Source organism: Somniosus microcephalus, chromosome 4 (assembly GCF_052327205.1).
Source record: "Somniosus microcephalus isolate GS21.2 chromosome 4, FLI_Smic_1.0, whole genome shotgun sequence".
Taxonomy (NCBI): Eukaryota; Metazoa; Chordata; class Chondrichthyes; order Squaliformes; family Somniosidae; genus Somniosus; species Somniosus microcephalus.
The window spans coordinates 142,353,563-142,373,025 of NC_140990.1; the positions used below are offsets into that span (position 1 = coordinate 142,353,563).

General features: G+C 47.3%; 1 protein-coding gene across 1 annotated transcript; it reads right to left on the reverse strand.

The window, feature by feature from the left end:
* Nucleotides 1-3,421: 3,421 nt before the first annotated feature.
* Nucleotides 3,422-19,157, reverse strand: LOC147119866 (putative G protein-coupled receptor 139). Its single transcript, XM_085983787.1, has 2 exons — nucleotides 19,021-19,157; nucleotides 3,422-4,330 (listed from the first exon to the last, which is right to left on the reverse strand). Exons 1-2 carry the CDS (start codon nucleotides 19,124-19,126, stop codon nucleotides 3,429-3,431), a joined length of 1,008 nt encoding a protein of 335 aa, XP_085839913.1. The 5' UTR covers nucleotides 19,127-19,157; the 3' UTR covers nucleotides 3,422-3,428.
* Nucleotides 19,158-19,463: the final 306 nt, after the last annotated feature.

The following is a 19,463-nucleotide window of genomic DNA, read 5'->3' on the forward strand; positions in this document are numbered from 1 at the left end:
CAGAGTGAAGCCCTGATGTACTGTCCACTGCCTCCCATGGTGGAATAGCTTGGCCAAAGTGCAGAGTGCCGAATGGCCATTTGATGCTCATGACTGTCCCAATGCTGCTGGCTGAGGGCTGGCCAATAGGACTTTCAGGTCCCTTTGCCCATCATGTCAGGTGTACATGCAAGAATGAGGAGGAGACTGGAAAGGCTACTCACCCTCACAATCCTGGTCAGATCGTTGTATTTCTTACGGCATTGTTTGTGGGTCCTGGGGGCCTCGCCGGTGAACGTTACCCTCTGGGCGATCTGCTTCCAGGCTTTGGTGTAGTCGTGGTGGGTTGGATTCCTCCCACTCTCTGGAAACAAGATCTTGCGCCTCACCTCCAGAGCTGTGACCATTATGTCCAGATCACCCTCTGAGAAGCGCAGGGCACGCTGACGGGCCTTCTCTGGCGTTGCCATGACTCCCTGGGGCTGAGCAGTAGTGTTGAGGCCTCTTTGCAAGGCTGCAGTGTGCAGGGCGTGGCAGCAGACCAATTCGTCCCTTCCCCCTTTAAGAGCTGGTCGGCACCACGGGGTCTGCTGTCAGTGCAAAAATGACCGCACCCATGCTGCGCCCCGCCTGGGCGCTATCCCTCTGGACCGCCGGCTTAGCGCCTAAAGAGAGTAGTGGAACGCCTCTTTTAGCGCTCCACCAACCTCTTAGGGCGAAGCCACTGAATTCCCGGCAACGGGGCGCTACTTTGGGGCGGGCGCTAACTTCGGGCGGGCGCTAAAGCTAGCGCCCCAAAACTGCCTATACTGAAAATCTAGCCCCTAATGCCTGCTTTTACCAGCATAAGAATTTTTAAAAATACAAAAATAAAATGTGATCACTCATTTATACATTAAAAATCCTGTGCAATAAGGTAAGTTTATTTTTAGCACCGTTAAAATATATAATATATTTTTCAAAATGTAAAATTTTCGTTTAAAATATTTCATTAAATGGCCTTTGAATTAATTTTAAATATGTAGGCCTAGAAATTGAGTTTGCGCTGCGCCAGGGCTTTAGCGCCGGAAGTTAGCGCCGGCGCTAAGTCCCTTTGCGCGCGCCAAAAATTCAGTAGCGCCGCGCCCAAACGGCTGCCGGCGCTACTGAAGGGTTTTAGCGCCTGAAAACTGGCGCAACGCGCCGCATTGCGGCGCTATTCCGGCGTTGCGGCGCCCGCTGCGGTGCGGCAGGCTCGGGAAGTGCAGGCCTCCTCCTTCCGTTAAGGAGGAGCTGCCTGCACCCGGCCGCGGCCCGCGCAAATCTCGTCAAAAATGAGCCCGGCACCTCGGACAAGTGCCGGGCTTGCATCTGTTCCGGGGGGGGGGGGAGAAGTCCGGGGAGGGAGCTGCGGGCAGGCGGCCGGCGGGAAAGCGGCTGGCCGCCGCGCCTCCTTAAAGCGCTGGCGCAGACTCCGGCAACACTCGTTTGCCGGAGTCTTAGTTGCGGCTGCCACTGGCGAGGCGGCCGCAACTGAATTTCGGCTTGGGGCCAGTTTACCACGGCAACCGGGACGCTGCGCACACCGATGACGTCATCGGTGCCGGCGCAGCGCTACCGGTCTACCGCCGCGGAAGGGCCCCAGGCAATTTAGGAACCGCCGCCAATTGCAGCGCTAGGCCCTCTAGCGTCGCAAAATCGGTGCTAAGGGCACTGAATTTCTAGGCCGTAATGTTTTAACAGTTTATTGCACCGTTTCGTATATTATTTAATGGATCCGTATTCCCTTCTTTTATTGGTTGAGCCAGCTCATGTGATCCCAGGGGCCGTGTGCTACCCTTCGCCCCTACTCTCTGCTCTCTGTCTTGAAGACAACTAGCTATCCATTTTGCTACTGGTCCCCTAACTCCACATGCTCTGACATTACGAATCTATTACGAGGCAACTTACCAAAGGACTTTTGTAAATCTAGATAAATTACATCTACTACATTACCCTACTCTACACGCTCTGCTACCACCTCAAAAAAATCAATGAGTTTGACCAATGAAATGTTTTCTTTTGAAATCCATGTTGACGATTCCTTATTATATTTTTGGTTTCTAATTTTTTTTAATTTTATCCTTTAGTAGGGATTCCATTATTGTTCCTACCATCAATGTTAAGCTGACTGTTCTATAGTTGCCTAGTTGAGGCGAATATCACCGACACATTTAAGGGAAAGCTAGATAAGAGCATAGAGGGAAAAGGAAGAGAAGGATAAGTTGATACAGTGAACGCTGCTATGACCTGGTGCACCGAAAGGGGGCACGGTGGAGAAGGTCGCTCTATCAGTTTACAGTCCAGGGCCAGAGAGAGAGCTGAGTCCCAGCATCCCCAGGGAAACCTCGGCGAAACGGTCTCGGACCAACCTGCAGCCGCAGAGCACCGAATGGTTTGTTTCGCTGCTGCAGAATCTCTATAACTCTATGTAAGTTGATGTGTACAGGAGAAGGGCTGTTTGAAAGGCTGATTCTCAGTCAACCACACACCAGGGCGTGCTCTGCAGGGCAGGTCTGTGATGTCACAATACACAGACACAGCGCCATGGACGTGTCACCACTTTATGACATCACTGATACTGCAATACCTTGCAACCAACCTCGTGACCAGCCTCCCTGGAAACTGCTTATTTTGGGCTGTGTTTAGCTCGGGGATTTTCCAGACAGTGAAGAGTAGCTGGTTTCAATGTGTGTGGAGGGTGTGCGGGGATGACTTTACCCTGGACATCACTGCATTGTTCAGACAGTATATCATCAAGACATGTTAAATGACTATGACAACTTGATTCTCCGCTCCACACACTATATGTTCAGGGTGATCTGGGCATAGGTCATGATTCCTCCTCCACAAACGCAGTATTCAAAGGACATTTTATTTGGAGAATTTCCCGTTTACACAAGAACCGTTAATCCCAACGGCAGATAAACGGAGTCAGGGACATTTCCCTGTCACCTAGCCCGGGGGCTGCACAGCCTAGAAGCCCATCGGACAACTACACCGAGTGGTTTATAAAAGGCTGACCTTTGAGACTTCTAAAGCCTTCCTCCCCGGCTGCAGGTTTGTCCCAGGCCAGTTGCCCTGAGTTTCCCTGGGGGTGCTGGGGACTGAGCGGCCCGTCCACCTGTGGACTGTAAACTGACAGAGCGACCTTCCCCGCGCCGCCCCCTTTGGGTAAATACATGAAACTCGAGGCGGGCGGTCCGGAGCTTCATAAACCCGCTCCAGGCCGCTCCAGAGGACTTTGCGTGGCTAAAAACCAGCAGGAATCCAGCGGGACTGATCTCCACGGCCTTCGCCACCTCTACCGTTCCTGTCAGTCGCTGAATCCAAGCGGTGAAAGATGAAAACAGGCCTCACTGTGTGTATCACCAAGATGAGGGGATTGGGCAGAACACTAGACCAACACATTGTGATGGTGCAAACTCTTCTCAATATTTAATGAATTTAGCAATTACAGTAAAGGGATATTTCACCACATTCTTCAACTCCTCTCTGAATTTAGTCTGGGTCACGGCATAAATAAACGTGTTGGTGCAGGAACCCAGCAGCTGAAGCATAAATCCCAGTTCCTGTACATATTGAGGTAGATGCACAGGCATCAAGTCTAACTTATACAATCGGCTACACACAGAATACAACAGAAACACTGCCCATAACAGAATAAAATTCCCAGATATAACAAACAGTAATATGATGGATTTTCTTCGCTTCACCATCTCTGGGTCACTGGGACTCTGCCCGCTGCTGTGGGCCCGGAGTCTCCTGCGGACTCTGCTCGACACTAATACGTGTCTGACGGTTAAAGCATTGACCAGCATAATCAGAACAAATGGAACAAATGGGGTTAAAATATAATGAAGTAATTCAATTACACCCCATACTGGTGACTGAATAACTTCCAATCCTACATCACAAAACCAGGGATAATTACCAATCGTATATCCACCTCCATACATAAAGTACCAGAAAGTGTTCTTTACACAGAACAGCACACTCACTGTTCCAAGAACCACAGCCGCCGTTTTCTCAGTGCAATATTTTATTTTCATCTTCTGACAACAAATGGCCACAAATCGATCAAAGGTGAAAGTGACTGTGAACCAGACAGAACAGTCTGTGACTGAGTAAAGCAGGATGGCATGGATATTACACACTTTAATCTTCCAAATGAACTGAAACTGAGCCCAATAACGAATAGGAATCTGCCTGAATATGAGATCAGTGATGACGACCAGTAGGTCCGCCGCTGCCATGGACACCAGGTAACAGGTGACACATTTGGAGAGACCGCACCTTCCCCGAGACAGAATCACAATCGTCACTAAGTTCACTGTAAGGAAGAGAAAAACAGGGAAATTATTCTTCAGACTGAGAGCAACAGCAGCAATGATCGAATTCAGGGTGAAATGTGCAGCGTTATTATTGAATCCAGGGACACACTCTAATGACTTTACCAGTGTCAGTACGTTCTGCTGGAGAAAGGGTTTATAGTAAAACACCGCCCTGGTGTAGCAGGAAACGAGCTCCAATTCCCCGCCTGGATGGTGCTGGCAGTTGGAATCTACAATGGCCTCAATGACCTTGTGTTAGGAACGACAATAACCCAGGGTTTCTAGTCCTCATTACTCTCCAGTGACCCTGCTGGAAACTGTGCATGTGTGCACCTTGGAGAAGAATGTTTAGGCTGGGCTGTGATTCGCTCCAAAGGGAACTGGTTCACTTTTTTTAAAGTTCACTTCGGTGGAAAATCAGAGGCCAGTTTTCGAAAAAAACAACGAAAGTCTTGTTTCCCAAAGCGTTTTACATTTAATGAATGATTTTTGAAGTGTGGCACTTACTGTATCCTAGTAACAGATGGCATCCCTATTAGATGCTAGGGAAATTCAATTATGAATTTAAAAAACATGTAAACAAACAGTGAAACCGAGCGGGACACGGGGCGATAGCCAGGAGCACTAGAGAGTGCACAGTGCCCCCAGTGGCAGCCTGACAAGCAGCGGGACAATGAATCAGTGGATGGGACGTGTGGGTGTTGGGTCAGGACTGAATGATCCAGAGGATGGGACGTGTGGGTGTTGGGTCAGGACTGAATGAACCAGTTGATGGGACGTGTTGGTATTGGGTCAGGACTGAATGAACCAGTTGATGGGACGTGTTGGTATTGGGTCAGGACTGAATGAACCAATAGCTGGGACGTGTGTTTGTTGGGTCATGGACTGAATGAACCAGTGGATGGGACTTGTGTGTGTTGGGTCAGGATTGAATGAACCAGTCGATGGGATGTGTGGGTGTTGGATGAAGACTGAGTTAACCACTGGGAGGGATGTGTCGGTGTTAGGTGAAGATTGAATGAACCAGTGGTGGCAATATTTTAAGTAAACCAAGACTGAAAATAATTGTTAACAAGAAATGATTCAGTCCGTAATTAATTTCACAGCAATTTGCAATAGAAAAGTCAAAGCCCTTTGGATCCAAGGGAAAATGGCAAGTGGGATACAAAATTGGCTCAGTGGCATGAAGCAAAGGGCAATGGTCAACGGATATTTTTGTGAGTGGAAGGCTGTTTCGAGTGGGTTTCCAGTACTCGGTCCCTTCCTATTTGTGGTAAATATCAATGATTTAGACTTCAATGTAGGGGGCATGATGAAGAAGTTTGCAGATGAGACATAAATTGGCCGTGTGATTGATAGCAAGGAATCTATCTGTTGACTGCAGGAAGGTAGGAATGGAGTGGTCAGGTAGGGAGAAGAGTGACAAATGGAATTCAGTCCAGAGAAGTATCAGGTAATGCATTTGGGGAGGGCTAACAAGGCAAGGGAATTCACAATAAATGGTAGGTTACTGAGAAGTGTAGAGGAACAGCGGGACATTGGAGTGCATGTCCACAGATCGCTGAAGGTAGCAGGACAGTTGGGTAAGGTGGTTAAGAAGGCTTACGGGATACTTTCCTTTATTAGCCGAGGTATTTTAGCCGAGGTATAGAATCTAAGAACAGGGAGGTTGTGCTGGAACTGTATAAAACACTAGTTATGTCACAGCTAGAGTACTGCGTACAGTTCTGGTCACCACATTACAGGAAGGATGTGATAACACCAGAGAAGGTGCAGGGGAGGTTTACGAGGATGTTGCCAGGACTGGAGAATTTTGCCTATGAGGAAAGATTGGATAGGCTGGGGTTGTTTTCTATGGAAGAGAGGAGATTGAGGGGAGACTTCATTGAGGTGTATAATATAATGCACGGCCTAGATTCAGTGGATAGGAAGCACCTATTTACTATAGCAGTGAGGTCAATAAGCATGGAGCAAAGATTTAAAGTAATTTGTAGGAGGATTCGAGGCGAGCTGAGCTGAACTTTTTTCACCCAGAGGGTGGCAGGGGCTTGGAACTCGCTGCATGAAAGGGTGTTAGAGGTAAAAACGCTCATCTCATTTAAAAATTACAACAGCAAAATGCTGCAGACGCTGGAAATCTGAAATAAAAACAGAAATTGCTGGCAATACTCAACAGGTCAGGCAGCATCTGTTGAGAGAGAAACAGAGTTAACATTTCAGGTCGATGGCCCTTCGTCAGAACTGGTTGGTTCTGACGAAGGGTCATCGACCTGAAAAGTTAACTCTGTTTCTCTCTCAACAGATGCTGCCTCACGTTTAAAATGTACTTGGATATGCACTTGAAGTAACGTAACCTAAATGGATTAAGAGCTGGAAAGTGCAATTCGGCTGGATAGCTCATTTTCGGTTTGCACAAACATGATGGGCCATATGGCCTCCTTCAGTCCCATAATTTCTATGGTTCTATACTTCTATGCTTATAGAGCGGCTTTAATAAGGGGAAAACACATAAACGAGAATTGAATGCTAAGCCGAAGATAGAGAGATTAGGTCGAGTGACCAAAAACTTTATGAAGGGCCTTAACAGAAGAGAGGCAGGAGGAGGGAAAGAAGGATTTAGGCAGCATATGACTGAACATGAGCTCTGGGCGGCTGAATTCTTGGCCGCTGCTAGTGGAGCGAAGAGAGAGGAGGGTGGGCAAGAGGTCTGGGGTCAGGGGCAGACCATTGGAGTGGGAGGAGAGTTTGAATGGAGTTACAGGAATGCAGAGTTCGTGGTGGGCAGGGCCGCTGTATGGCTGGATGAAGTTACAGAGAGAAGGATCGGCAAGACCATTAAAGCATTTAAACAGAAGGATGAGGAGATTTAATATGAGGATTTGGGGCACCAGGTGCCAATGATCCGCGTTGGCGGTGAGGGGGGTGCGGGACTTGGTGTGGTGATGGGGCAGTTATATACTGCCGGGTGGGAATCCCTTGGGAATCCAAAGCATCGGCTCTGGAGCTCATGACATCTCAAGGTTTCAGGTCAAAGAAACCTGCTGCCGATGAACTGATAAAATTCACTTGGAAGACTCTCTCAGGGAAGCAAGTTCCCAGAATGCACGCTGGGTGCGGGTTTCCAAGCCCAACCCTAAGAGTGACCTGGAGTACCACCGCTGGCTGAGCTGGGGGAGTCCTGAAGGTAACAGCTTCCAGACTGGGCCTGTGTTAGTTGGTGAGGGAACCACCACAAGGGAGTAACCTACTTGACCTGATCTTCTACAAACTACAAGTCACAGAATGACTGTCCACGATAAAATTAGTAGAAGAAATGGCTGCACAGTCCTTGTGAAAACAGCATCCCATCTCCATCGTGTGGAGCTCCTCCATCAAGTAGTGAGGTGGAACATCCAATGTCAGAGGGATGGATCAGTTACCCCCACAATGGGCCTGCACCAGGGTCAGTGGGACGGATCAGTGACCCCAGAATGGGTCTCCACTGGGCGCTGTGGATCACAAGCAGCAGATTAGTAAACCACCACAATCTGCAACCTAATGGCCTGACACATCCCTCACTCCATTATGACATTCATGCCATGAAATCAAAAATAAAAACAAAAAATGCTGGAAACGCTCAGCAGGTCAGGCAGCATCTGTGGAGAGAGAATGATAAAGTTAACAATGCAGGTCGATGACCTTTCCTCAGAACTGAGCCATGAGACCAATCGTAATTCAGTGTAGAGGGAGGTGCCGGGAGCAGAACCAGGCACACCTCAGATTGAGATACAAACCTAATGAAGGTATCACACAGTGCTATCTGCACACTAAAGACCAAAGGGATCAGGCTACCTGCAGAGTTATGTGGTCCCACAAGAGGGGATCAGAGCAAAACTCTGCAGTTCAATCATACCCAGTGAAGATTGGCGGTGGACAGTTATGTAACTGACAGAAGGAGATAGCTGCATAAACATCACCACCCTCAAACATAGGGAAAACCTGCACTGATAGCACGAATGGAGTTCGATGTGATTGAATGTCTTTTCTGTCAAATATGCTGAATGGATGGGCCAGGTTACTCCTCCTGAGATCTCCCCATCACAGAGAACAGCACCCAGCTAATGCTTTTCAGTCCACGTGATGTTCAGAAGCAGCTGAATGAACTGGACACAGTGAAGGTTGTTGACCCTGACAACATCCCGGGTGTAGTGCTGAAGACCTGCACACCAGAGTTCGCCGCTCTCTTCGCCAGCTGTTCCGGTGATGTCACTGACAACAACAACAAAAGCAACAAAGCACCTTTAACGTAATTAAACGTCCCAAGGTGCTTCACAGGAGTGTTAACAAATAAAAATTGTCACCGAGCTAAGTAAGGAGATAATAGGACAGATGACCAAAGGCTTGGCCAAAGAGATAGGTTTTTAGGAGCGTCTTAAAGGAGGAGAGACTTTAGATGGGGATTTCTAGAGCTATGGCCTGGGCAGCTGAAGCCACGGCCATCAAGTGTGGAGTGATTAAAATCGGGGACTGCAAGAGGACAGAATTGGAGGAGCGCAGGGATCGTGAAGTCTTGGAGAGCTGGAGCAGGTTACGGAGATAGGGAAGGGCAAGGCCACGGTGGGATTTGAAAACAAGGAAAATAATTTTTAAATGGAGGCATTGCCTGGCCGGGAGCCAATGTAGGTCAGTGAGCACAGGGGTGATGAGTTAACAGAACTTGGTGTGAGTTTGTTTATGGGCAGCTCAAGGATATGTAGGGTGCAAGATGAGAGGCCAGCCAGGAGAGCATTGCAATAGTCAAGTCTAGAGGTACCAAAGGCATTCATGAGAGTTTCAGCAGCAGATGAGCTGAGGCAGTGGCAGTGTCGGGTCGTAGAGGTGGAAGTAAGCTGTCTTAGTGATGGTGCAGATATGTGGTCAGAAGCACAACTCGGGGTTAAATATGAAACCAAGTTTGCGAATAATCTGATTCATTCTCAGACAGTTGCCATGGACAGGGACAGAATTGGTGGCTCGGGAATGGAGTTTTTGGCGGGTACCGAAGACAATGGCTTTGGTCTTCTATGTATTTATTTGCAGGAAGTTTCTGATCATCCAGTACTGAATGTCAGAGAAGCAGTGAGACCAATCAGAGATAAGTCATTGAGGGACTCCAGAGTTAACGGTGAGGGAGCGGGAAGAGAAGCCATTACTGGAGATTCTTTGGCTATGACTGGATAGATAAGAATTGAACCAGGCGAGTGCAGTCCCACCCAGCTGGCCGACGGTAGAGAGGCGTTGGAGGAGGATGGCGGGGTCAACAGTGCCAAAGGCTGCAGACAGGTTGAGAAGGATCAGGAGGGTTGGTTACCACAGCCGCAGTCACATTGGGGTTCCATTTGTGACTTTTATAAGTGCCCCTTCAGTACAGTGACAGGGGTGAAAAACTCATTGGAGGAATTCAAATATGGATTTGCAGGAAAGATGGACATGGATTTAGGAGGCAACAACATGTTCTATGATTTTGGACTGGAAAATTTGAGATGGGGCAATAGTTTATAGGGACAGAGGAGATAAGGGTTGGTATTTTGATGCGGGGGTGTGATGACGGCAGATGCGTGGGGGAGGGGACAGTACTCGAGGACTGGAAATGGTTAACAATACTGGATAACATGGGGGCCAGGTAGGGAAGTTGGGCAGTCAGTGGTTAGGTGGAAATAGGATCGAGGGAGCAGGAGGTGGGTCTCACGGACAAGATGAGTTCGGCAGGGGCTGAGGCGAATGAGGGGAGAAACTGGAACAATATGCGTGTTCAGGGCTATGGCGGGTGTACTTTAAGGGAGGTTTGGCCCAGTGGGCTAGGGAAAGGGAGGGAAGTGTCAGAGGCAGCTGAACGGATGGTCTCAATCTTTGTGACAAAGAAGTTCATGAGGTCCTCACACTTGTTGTTGGAGGTGAAGTTGAGGACCCGATAGTGCTTTATGTGATCCAACCAGATCAGGCGATGAATGGTTAAGCTACTTGACTGCCATAGTCATTCATGTATGTGTCGCTTGGGCTTAAGGAAGTGGAGGTGAGGACCATACCAGGGGGAATGACCAGAGAGAGTCAAGGTTTAATGGGGACAGGGACATCAAAGGTGGAGGTGAGTGCGTGATGGAGCAGATCGCTAGCTGCAGAGAAGTCGTGGTAAATGGAGCGCCAAAGACTGTAAAATTGGAATTTGAAATTCAGTGTGAGGCATGTCCCTCACCTAGTTTTCCGGTTATGATACTGATATCTACCAGACAAAGTGAAAGATTGCCTAGGTGTATCCTATAAACAAAGTTGTGGCAAATATGAAGTAATCAATTACTGCCCTTCATTTTTCTATGAATTATCAGTAAAGTGATTGAGGAGTCATAAGTAGTGCCATGAACTCACATCGACCCAGTAATACCCGGCTCACTGATACTCAGTTTGGGTCCTGCCAGAGGCACCCGAATGCAAACCTCATCACAGCCTTTATACAGACATTGTTTCAATGGGGGTCTAAGGGGGGAATTCTCCAATGGCTGAGGTCATATCTGCTGCAAGGAAAGTGGTCGTTGTTGTCATACCTCAGGGAAGTGTCCTCAGAGCAACTACCTCCAGCTCCCTCATCAATGACGTTGTGCCATCATAAGGTCAGGGGTGGATCCACTCACTGATGATTCTGCCGTTTTTCAGCGCCATTTACAAAAGCTCCAACAGCAGGATCGGCATAACATCCAGGCTTGGGCTGATATGCGGCATGTAACAAGCCAGAGGCATAAGTATTAGTTATATTGATCAACACAAAGATCACCCACCACCCCTTGAAAGTCACCGAGTCCCCAATCATAAACACTTGGTGATCACTATTGACCAGAAGCTGAACAGGACAAACCATATCAACACTGTGACTGCAAGAGCTGGGCAGGGGCTGGGCAGGGGCTGGCCAGGGGATGGGCAGGGAATGGGCAGGGGATGGGTAGATCATGGGCACTCTGCGACGAAAAGCAGGTTAATAGGTTGGAGAAATGCTGATTTTGAAGGGCTGAGAATAGAAATTGGGATAAAATGGGCAATAATATTGGCAAATAACGATATAGAACAGAAATGGGAACCATTTAAAACGGTGTTCAACAGAGTGCAGGAAAAATATATTCCGCTAAAAGGAAAGAAAAACTAAACAATCTTGAGACTCCGTGGATGATTAAAGCGATAAGGGGACAGATGAGGGTAAGGAAAGAGGCACACATTAAGTACATAGACAGCAGGGGAGTGAATGATAAAGGAGAATAGGAAAATATTAGGAGAAAAGTTTAAAAAATCAATTAGGGAGGCAAAGAGGAACCCTGATATTAAATTATCAAGGAACATATAACAAAATAGTAAAATATTTTACAGGCACATCAATAAAAAGGAAGGTTGGGATGGAAATATGGCCATTAAGGGATAGTCGGGATAATACCACAAGTAGCAATAGAGAGATGGCAGAAATATTAAATAATTATTTTGCTCCTGTATTCACCAGGATGGTAGAACAGGTGGACATGACATTGGATGATGAGATTAGTAATGAGATAAATGCTTTCAAATTAACAAAGGGGGTATTATTTAATAAACTAATCAAACTCAAAGAGGGTAAAACCCATGGTCCAGATGGATTGCATCTAGGCATTTTTAAAGAATCTAGGGAAGAGGTAGCAGAGGCATTACTATGCATATTTAATAATTCGTTAGAAAATGGTATAGTGCCAGAGGACTGGCAGGTAGCTAACATAACCCCGACATTTAAGAAGGGGGATAGAACATGTCCAGGGAATTATAGATCAGTCAGCTTAACATCAGTGGCAGGAAAAAAATGGAATCCCAACTAAAGGAGAAAAAAGAAGAATGTCTAAAAACCAAAAATATAATAATGAGTAGTCAGCATGGATTTCAAAAGGGTAAGTCTTGACCAGCTTTATTGATTTTTCTGAAGGATAACAGAGAGAATAGACAATGGTAATGCAGTAGATGTAATTTAACTGAATTTTCAAAAGACCTGATGAGTAACGTCAGAGAATACGGTGTCAGGGGACAGGTGGCAGAATGGATTGCTAGCTGGCTTCAAGACAGAAAGCAGAGAGTAGGAGTAAAGGCTAGCTTTTCACTGTGGCAGAAGGTGTGTCGTGGTGTTCCTCAAGGATCAGTACTGAGGCTACTGCTGTTCACAATTTACATTAACGATTTAGACTCTGGAATTAATTGTTAAATTCGAGGATGAAACCACATTGGGGGGGGTAGTCAATGCTGAGGAGGACTGCAGCACATTACAGGAGGGCATTAATAAACTTGCAGAATGTGCATATAATTTGCAAATGAAGTTCAACACGGATAAATATAACATTTTGGTTTGGAAGAATAGGCAGTTCACTTATCAATTGGAGGGTCCGAGTCTCGGTGGGGCAGAGGAACAAAGGGATCTCAGAGTACAAATACACAAATCAATAAATGTTGCGATACAGGTTAGCAAGGCCATTAAAAAATAAAACTAAGTACTAGGGTTTATTTCTAGAGGGATAGAATTAAAACAATAGTAGTTTATAGTTACTAGGGTCTTTTCTGGTGTAGCAGGGACTGTAGGTAGACTATACAAGCGCCTTAGAGATATCTTAAATTGGTGATAGTGAATTAATTTAAATTAATTAAAGGGTAAGTCATGCCAGGAGAGCCCAGCCCCGTGTTATGCTCCTCTTGCTCTATGTGGGAATTCAGGGACACTGCCGGTGCCCCTGATGACCACGTGTGCCGGAAATGCATCCAGCTGCAGCTACTAGCAGACCGCATTGAGGCGCTGGAGCTGCGGGTGGATGGGTTGTGGAGCATTCACAATGCTGAGAGGGACGTGGATAGCACGTTTAGTGAGTTGGTCACACCGCAGGTAAGGGCTGCACAGGAAGAAAGGAAATGGGTGACCACCAGGCGGAGCAATAGAAGCAGGCAGGTAGTGCAGGAGACCCCTGTGACCATTCCCCTCTCAAACAGGTATACCGATTTGGATACTGTTGAGGGGGATGACTCACCAGGGGAAGGCAGCAGCAGCCAACTTCCTGGCACTGGGGGTGCTCCTGCTGCCCAGGAAGGGAGGAAAAAGTGTGGGAGAGCAATAGTGGTAGGGGATTCTATAGTAAGGGGAACAGATAGGCGTTTCTGTGGCCATAGACGTGAATCCAGGATGGTTTGTTGCCTCCCTGGTGCCAGGGTCAAGGATGTCACTGAGCGGCTGCAGGGCATTCTGGAGGGGGAGGGTGAACAGCCAGAGGTCGTGGTCCACATAGGTACCAACGACATAGGTAAAAAGAGGGATGAGGTCCTGCAGCAAAAATTTAGGGAGCTAGGTCGAAGATTAAAGAGCAGGAGCTCAAAGGTTGTAATCTCTGGATTACTCCCGGTGACACGTGCTAGTGCGTATAGGAAAAGGAAGATAGAACAGATGAATGCGTGGCTAAAGGGATGGTGCAGGAGGGAGGGCTTTAGTTTCCTGGATCACTGGGTCTGCTTCTGGGAAAGGTGGGACTTGTACAAGTCGGACGGTTTACACCTGAACCAGAGGGGGACCAATATCCTTGCGGGGAGGTTTGCTAGCACTGCTGGGGGGGCGGTTAAACTAACTTGGCAGGGGGATGGGATACAGAGTCTAGCTATAGTAGGGGGTGATTTACAGCCAAATACGGAGGAAAAAACAAGTCAGCTGGGAAGGCAGAGAAAATATGTGAAGGCAAAAGGGAATATGGCAAGGCTGGAAGGCATCTACAGGTAGACTACCCTTTATCTGGACTTCCAAAAACCGAAACCCTCTAAAAACCGAAGGTTTTTTCGTTCAGCGTAAGTCGTGCGTACGAACGAAAAAACCTTCGGTTTTTAGAGGGTTCCGGTTTCGGAAGTTCGGATAAAGGGTAAGTCGTGCGCACGACCCCCCGCCGACCCCCCCGCGGACCCTGCCGGCCCCGACAACCGCCGACCCCGCCAGCCCCGACAACCGCCGACCCCCCCGCGGACCCCGCCGGCCCCGACAACCGCCGACCCCGCCAGCCCCGACAACCACCGACCCCCCCGCGGGCCCCGACAACCGCCGACCCGGCCAGCCCCGACAACCGCCGACCCCCCCGCGGACCCCGCCGGCCCCGACAACCGCCGACTCCGCCAGCCCCGACAACCGCCGACCCCCCCGCGGACCCCGCCGGCCCCGACCCCCGCCGACCCCGACTGACTTACGCTGAGCGTCAGCGTAAGCCGTGCGCACGACCCCCCGCCGAGCCCCCCGCGGACCCCCGCCGACCACCCCGCGGACCCCCGCCGACCCACCTTCCGAAATCCGAAATTCTCCTTTATCCGAAACTCGGCTGGTCCCGAGGTTTTCGGATAAAGGATAGTCTACCTGTATTTTAATGCAAGGAGTCTTGCAAATAAGGTGGATGAACTGAAGTTGTTGTTGAACACATGGGAGTATGATATTGTTGCTATCACGGAGACATGGTTGAGGGAGGGTCAGGACTGGCAGCTCAATATTCCGGGATATAGAATCTTCAGGCGAGACAGAGGGGGGTGTAAAAGGCGAGGGGGTTTGCAATATTAATTAAGGAGTCAATTACTGCTGTAAGAAGGGATGATATATCAGCGGGTTCCTCTAATGAGGCCATATGGGTAGAACTTAAGAACAAAAAGGGGGCAAGCACTTTGCTGGGAGTGTACTATAGGCCCCCAAACAGTCAGGGGGAGATAGAGGAACAGATATGTAGGCAAATCTCAGAGAAGTGCGAAAATAATAGGTTAATTATAGTGGGGGATTTCAACTTCCCCAATATTAATTGGGATAGTCAGAGTGTGAAAGGCTTAGAGGGTGCAGAATTCTTAAAGTGCAACCAGGAGAGCTTTTTGAGCCAACATGTAGAAAGTCCTACAAGAGAGGGGGCGGTACTGGACCTAATTCTAGGGAATGTAACTGGGCAAGTGGTGGAAGTGTCAGTAGGAGAGAATTTTGGCGACAGTGACCATAATTCGGTGAGATTTAAGGTGGTCATGGATAAAGACAAAGACGGCCCGGAAATAAGGGTTCTAAATTGGGGGAAGGCCGATTTTAATATGATAAGGCAGGATCTGGCCAAAGTGGACTGGGAGCAGCTACTTTTAGGAAAATCCACATCAAAACAGTGGGAGACTTTCAGAAGGGAAATAGAGAGAGTACAACGCCAACATGTTCCTGTAAAGGTCAAGGGTGGGACCAACAAGCAAAGGGAACCTTGGATGACAAGGGATATACAAAAATGCATTAGGAAAAAAAGGGGGGCTTTTGGCAGTTACAAAAGACTAAAGACAGAGGAAGCCCGAGAGGAGTATAAAAAGTGCAGGGTCATAATTAAAAAAGAAATTAGGAAAGCGAGAAGGGGCCATGAAATAACACTGGCGAGCAAAATAAAGGAAAATCCTAAGATGTTTTATAAGTATATTAAGGGCAAGAGGATAACCAGGGAAAGGGTAGGGCCCATTAGGGACCAAAGTGGCAATCTGTGTGTAGAGCCAGATGATGTAGGTGGGGTTTTAAATGAATTTTTTGTATCTGTGTTCACTATGGAGAAAGACGATGTAGACATAGAAATCGGGCAAGGGGACTGTGACATACTTGAACATATTAGCATCGAGAGGGAGGAGGTACTAGCGGTTTTAGCAGGCCAAAAAGTGGATAAATCCCCAGGCCCGAACGAGATGTATCCCAGGCTGCTGTATGAGGCAAAGGAGGAGATTGCAGGGGCTCTGACACAAATTTTCAGAACCTCTCTGGCCACAGGGGATGTACCAGAGGACTGGAGAACAGCTAACGTAGTACCATTATACAAGAAGGGTAGCAGGGATAAACCAGGGAATTACAGGCCAGTGAGCCTAACATCTGTGGTAGGGAAATTATTGGAAAAACTTCTGAGGGACAAAATTAGTCTCCACTTGGAGAGGCAAGGATTAATCGGGGATAGTCAGCATGGCTTTGTCAAGGGTAAATCATGTCTGACAAATCTGATTGAATTTTTCGAGGGGGTGACTAGGTGTGTGGATGAGGGAAATGCTGTGGATGTGGTTTACATGGACTTCAGCAAAGCTTTTGACAAAGTCCCGCATAGGAGACTGGTCAAGAAGGTAAGAGCCCATGGGATCCAGGGTGCCTTGGCGCGTTGGATCCTAAACTGGCTGAGTGGCAGGAGGCAGAGGGTGATGGTCGAAGGTTGCTTTTGTGATTGGAAGCCTGTGTCCAGTGGGGTACCTCAGGGATCGGTGCTGGGTCCCTTGCTGTTTGTGATTTACATAAATGATTTGGATGAGAATGTAAAAGGTATGATCAGTAAGTTCGCGGATGACACGAAAATTGGTGGGGTGGTAAATTACGAGGAGGAAAGCCTCAGGCTACAGGACGATATAAACGGGTTGGTCCGATGGGCGGAAAAGTGGCAAATGGAATTTAACCCTGAAAAGTGCGAGGTGATGCATTTTGGACGGACAAATAAGGCAAGGGAATACACAATGAGTGGTAGGACCCTAGGAAGTACAGAGAGTCAGAGGGACCTTGGTGTACATGTACATAGATCCCTGAACGCAGCGGAACAGGTAGATAAGGTGGTTAAAAAGGCATATGGGATACTTGCCTTCATTAGCCGAGGCATAGAATATAAGAGCAGGGAGGTTATGATGGAGCTGTACAAAACGCTGGTGAGGCCACAGCTGGAGCACTGTGTGCAGCTCTGGTCGCCTCACTATAGGAAGGATGTGATTTCTTTGGAGAGGGTGCAGAGAAGATTCACCAGGATGTTGCCGGGGATGGAGCGCCTCAGCTATGAAGAAAGACTAAACAGGCTGGGGTTGTTTTCCTTGGAACAAAGAAGGCTGAGGGGGGACCTGATTGAGGCGTACAAAATGATGAGGGGCATAGATAGGGTAGATAAAGCGGAACTTTTACCCTTAGTAGGGGGGTCAATAACAATGGGGCATAGATTCAGGGTAAGGGGCAGGAGATTTAGAGGGGATTTGAGGAGGAACATTTTCACCCAGAGGGTGGTTGGAATCTGGAACTCACTGCCTGAAAGGGTGGTAGAGGCAGGAACCCTCACAACATTCAAGAAGCATTTGGATGAGCACTTGAAATGCCATTGCATACAAGGCTATGGACCAAATGCTGGAAAATGGGATTAGACTGGACAGGGATTGATGAACGGCGCAGACACGATGGGCCGAAGGGCCTCTTTCTGTGCTGTATAACTCTATGACTAATAGTGAAGTTATGCTAAACCTGTATCGAACATTGGTTAGTCCACATTTAGAGTACTGTGTACAGTTCTAGTTGCCGTATTACAAAAAAGGATATAGATTCACTGGAGAGGGTGCAGAAAATATTTACCAGAATGATACCAGAAATGCGAGGGTATACCTATCAGGAAAGGGTGGACAGGCTAGGTCTGTTTTCTCTTGTCTCTAATAGAGGTCTTTAAAATTATGAAAGGTTTTGACAGAGTCGATACAGAGAGAATGTTTCATCTTACGGTGAAGAGCATAAATAGAGGCCATCAATATAAGGTAGTCAGCAGGAAATTCAATAGGGAATTCAGAAGAAACGTCTTTACCCAAAGAGTGGTGAGAATGTGGAACTCGCTACCACAAGGAGTGGTTGAAGCGAATAGTATTGGTGCATTTAAGGAGAGGCTAGACAACCATATGAGGGAGAAGGGACTAAAGGGTTATGCTGATAGATTTAGATGAGAAAAGACGGGAGGAGTCTCATGTGGAGCATAAATGCATGGAGCATAAATGGCCTGTTTCTCTGCCGTATATCCTATGTAATTCCCTGTAAGGTGTCATGGTGGGGATTCAGAATGTGTCTGCACACAGCTGGAACCGTGTGAACCTGCTGCCTTCCACCTGCTGTAAGAACTGAATTATCACCAGTTGCTAAAGGGATTATCAGACTGGAAATATATAAAGATTTCATGACTCGGTCCATCGTTTTTAATCGGCTGGAATAATTTTCACCAACAGTAGATGTTGGACAGTCTGTGCGGACCTCACCAAGATCTCCTGAACTGTGTCTGAAAAATGTAAATAAATCAGTTCAAACATAACTGAATAAACATTTTACTGGAACATGTATTACAGTTTAATCTTGTCCTGAGCATCTGCAGTCAGTGACCATGAGGCAGAGCGGGAGACGGTGGAAAGTAAGACAGCTGCTTGGAGCTGAATTATTAGTGGATATTGTCCCATATTTCAGTGTATTTGTGATCTATCTGGCAGCGCTGGTTTCCACATATCATAGATATTAACTATATCCAGCGAACATTAAAACTCCTATTACCCCTGAACACATATTTCTGATCCGATACCAGGTTTCAGTGCAGAGAGCAGACTGCAGGCGGTTCAATTAAGAGAATCGATCAATAACATTTCTTGTGTAAAAAAAATCAAATAACAGTCAAATCCTGTAAAAGACTTTCGGTGAAAGCAAGTCGAGAAATATACAAACTGATCATTTAACTGGGAGCAGTGAATTGGCAACTGATCAAACATGACATGGCAGAAACATGGTGCATTACCAGCCACAGAACAACAGAATTAAACTGTATACAATTAATGACCGGGTCTAAAGGGCAAGGGCAGTAAATACAGTAAAACATTGTTTACAGAAATAATTGCTGAAATAATGGCTCACCAGGAACACCAACAGCAGCGAGGAGCGGGTAATAAATCCTTTGAACATCGAAAACTGCCCACAGTACTCGGAGTTCAGGTGGAATCTCCCAGAACATGTAACCCATTGTCTGTGCGATCCAATAGTTGCTGTTTGTATTGGAGACCACACTCAGTCAAACACTGATGGACACACTGAAAACTGTCCCATTTATAGCCTGAGGGAGCTCTCCAGTGAGGCAATTAAACTACACACTGACTAACATTAATTACACTCACTGAACAAACACAATGATAAAATCCTTTCACTCCATCACTTTCTATTGCAAAATATATTAAAAGCAACGTGGCATTCATATCAAGTGAGTTGATCCAAAACCAAAACATTATTTTAAACACTATTGTCAAAAACAGAAACAGTGAATCCCACAATCTCACAGAATGAATGTGAAGTGAGCAGCTTAA

What these genes read in the sequence shown, in the direction of transcription:
- LOC147119866 (XM_085983787.1), bottom strand. Translation starts at nt 19,126, where the DNA reads ATGGGTTACATGTTCTGGGAGATTCCACCTGAACTCCGAGTACTGTGG. An exon ending in CGCTGCTGTTGGTGTTCCTG is followed by an intron (nt 4,331 to 19,020) that starts GTGAGCCATTAT and finishes TCTTCCTTACAG; the next exon opens with TGAACTTAGTGACGATTGTG.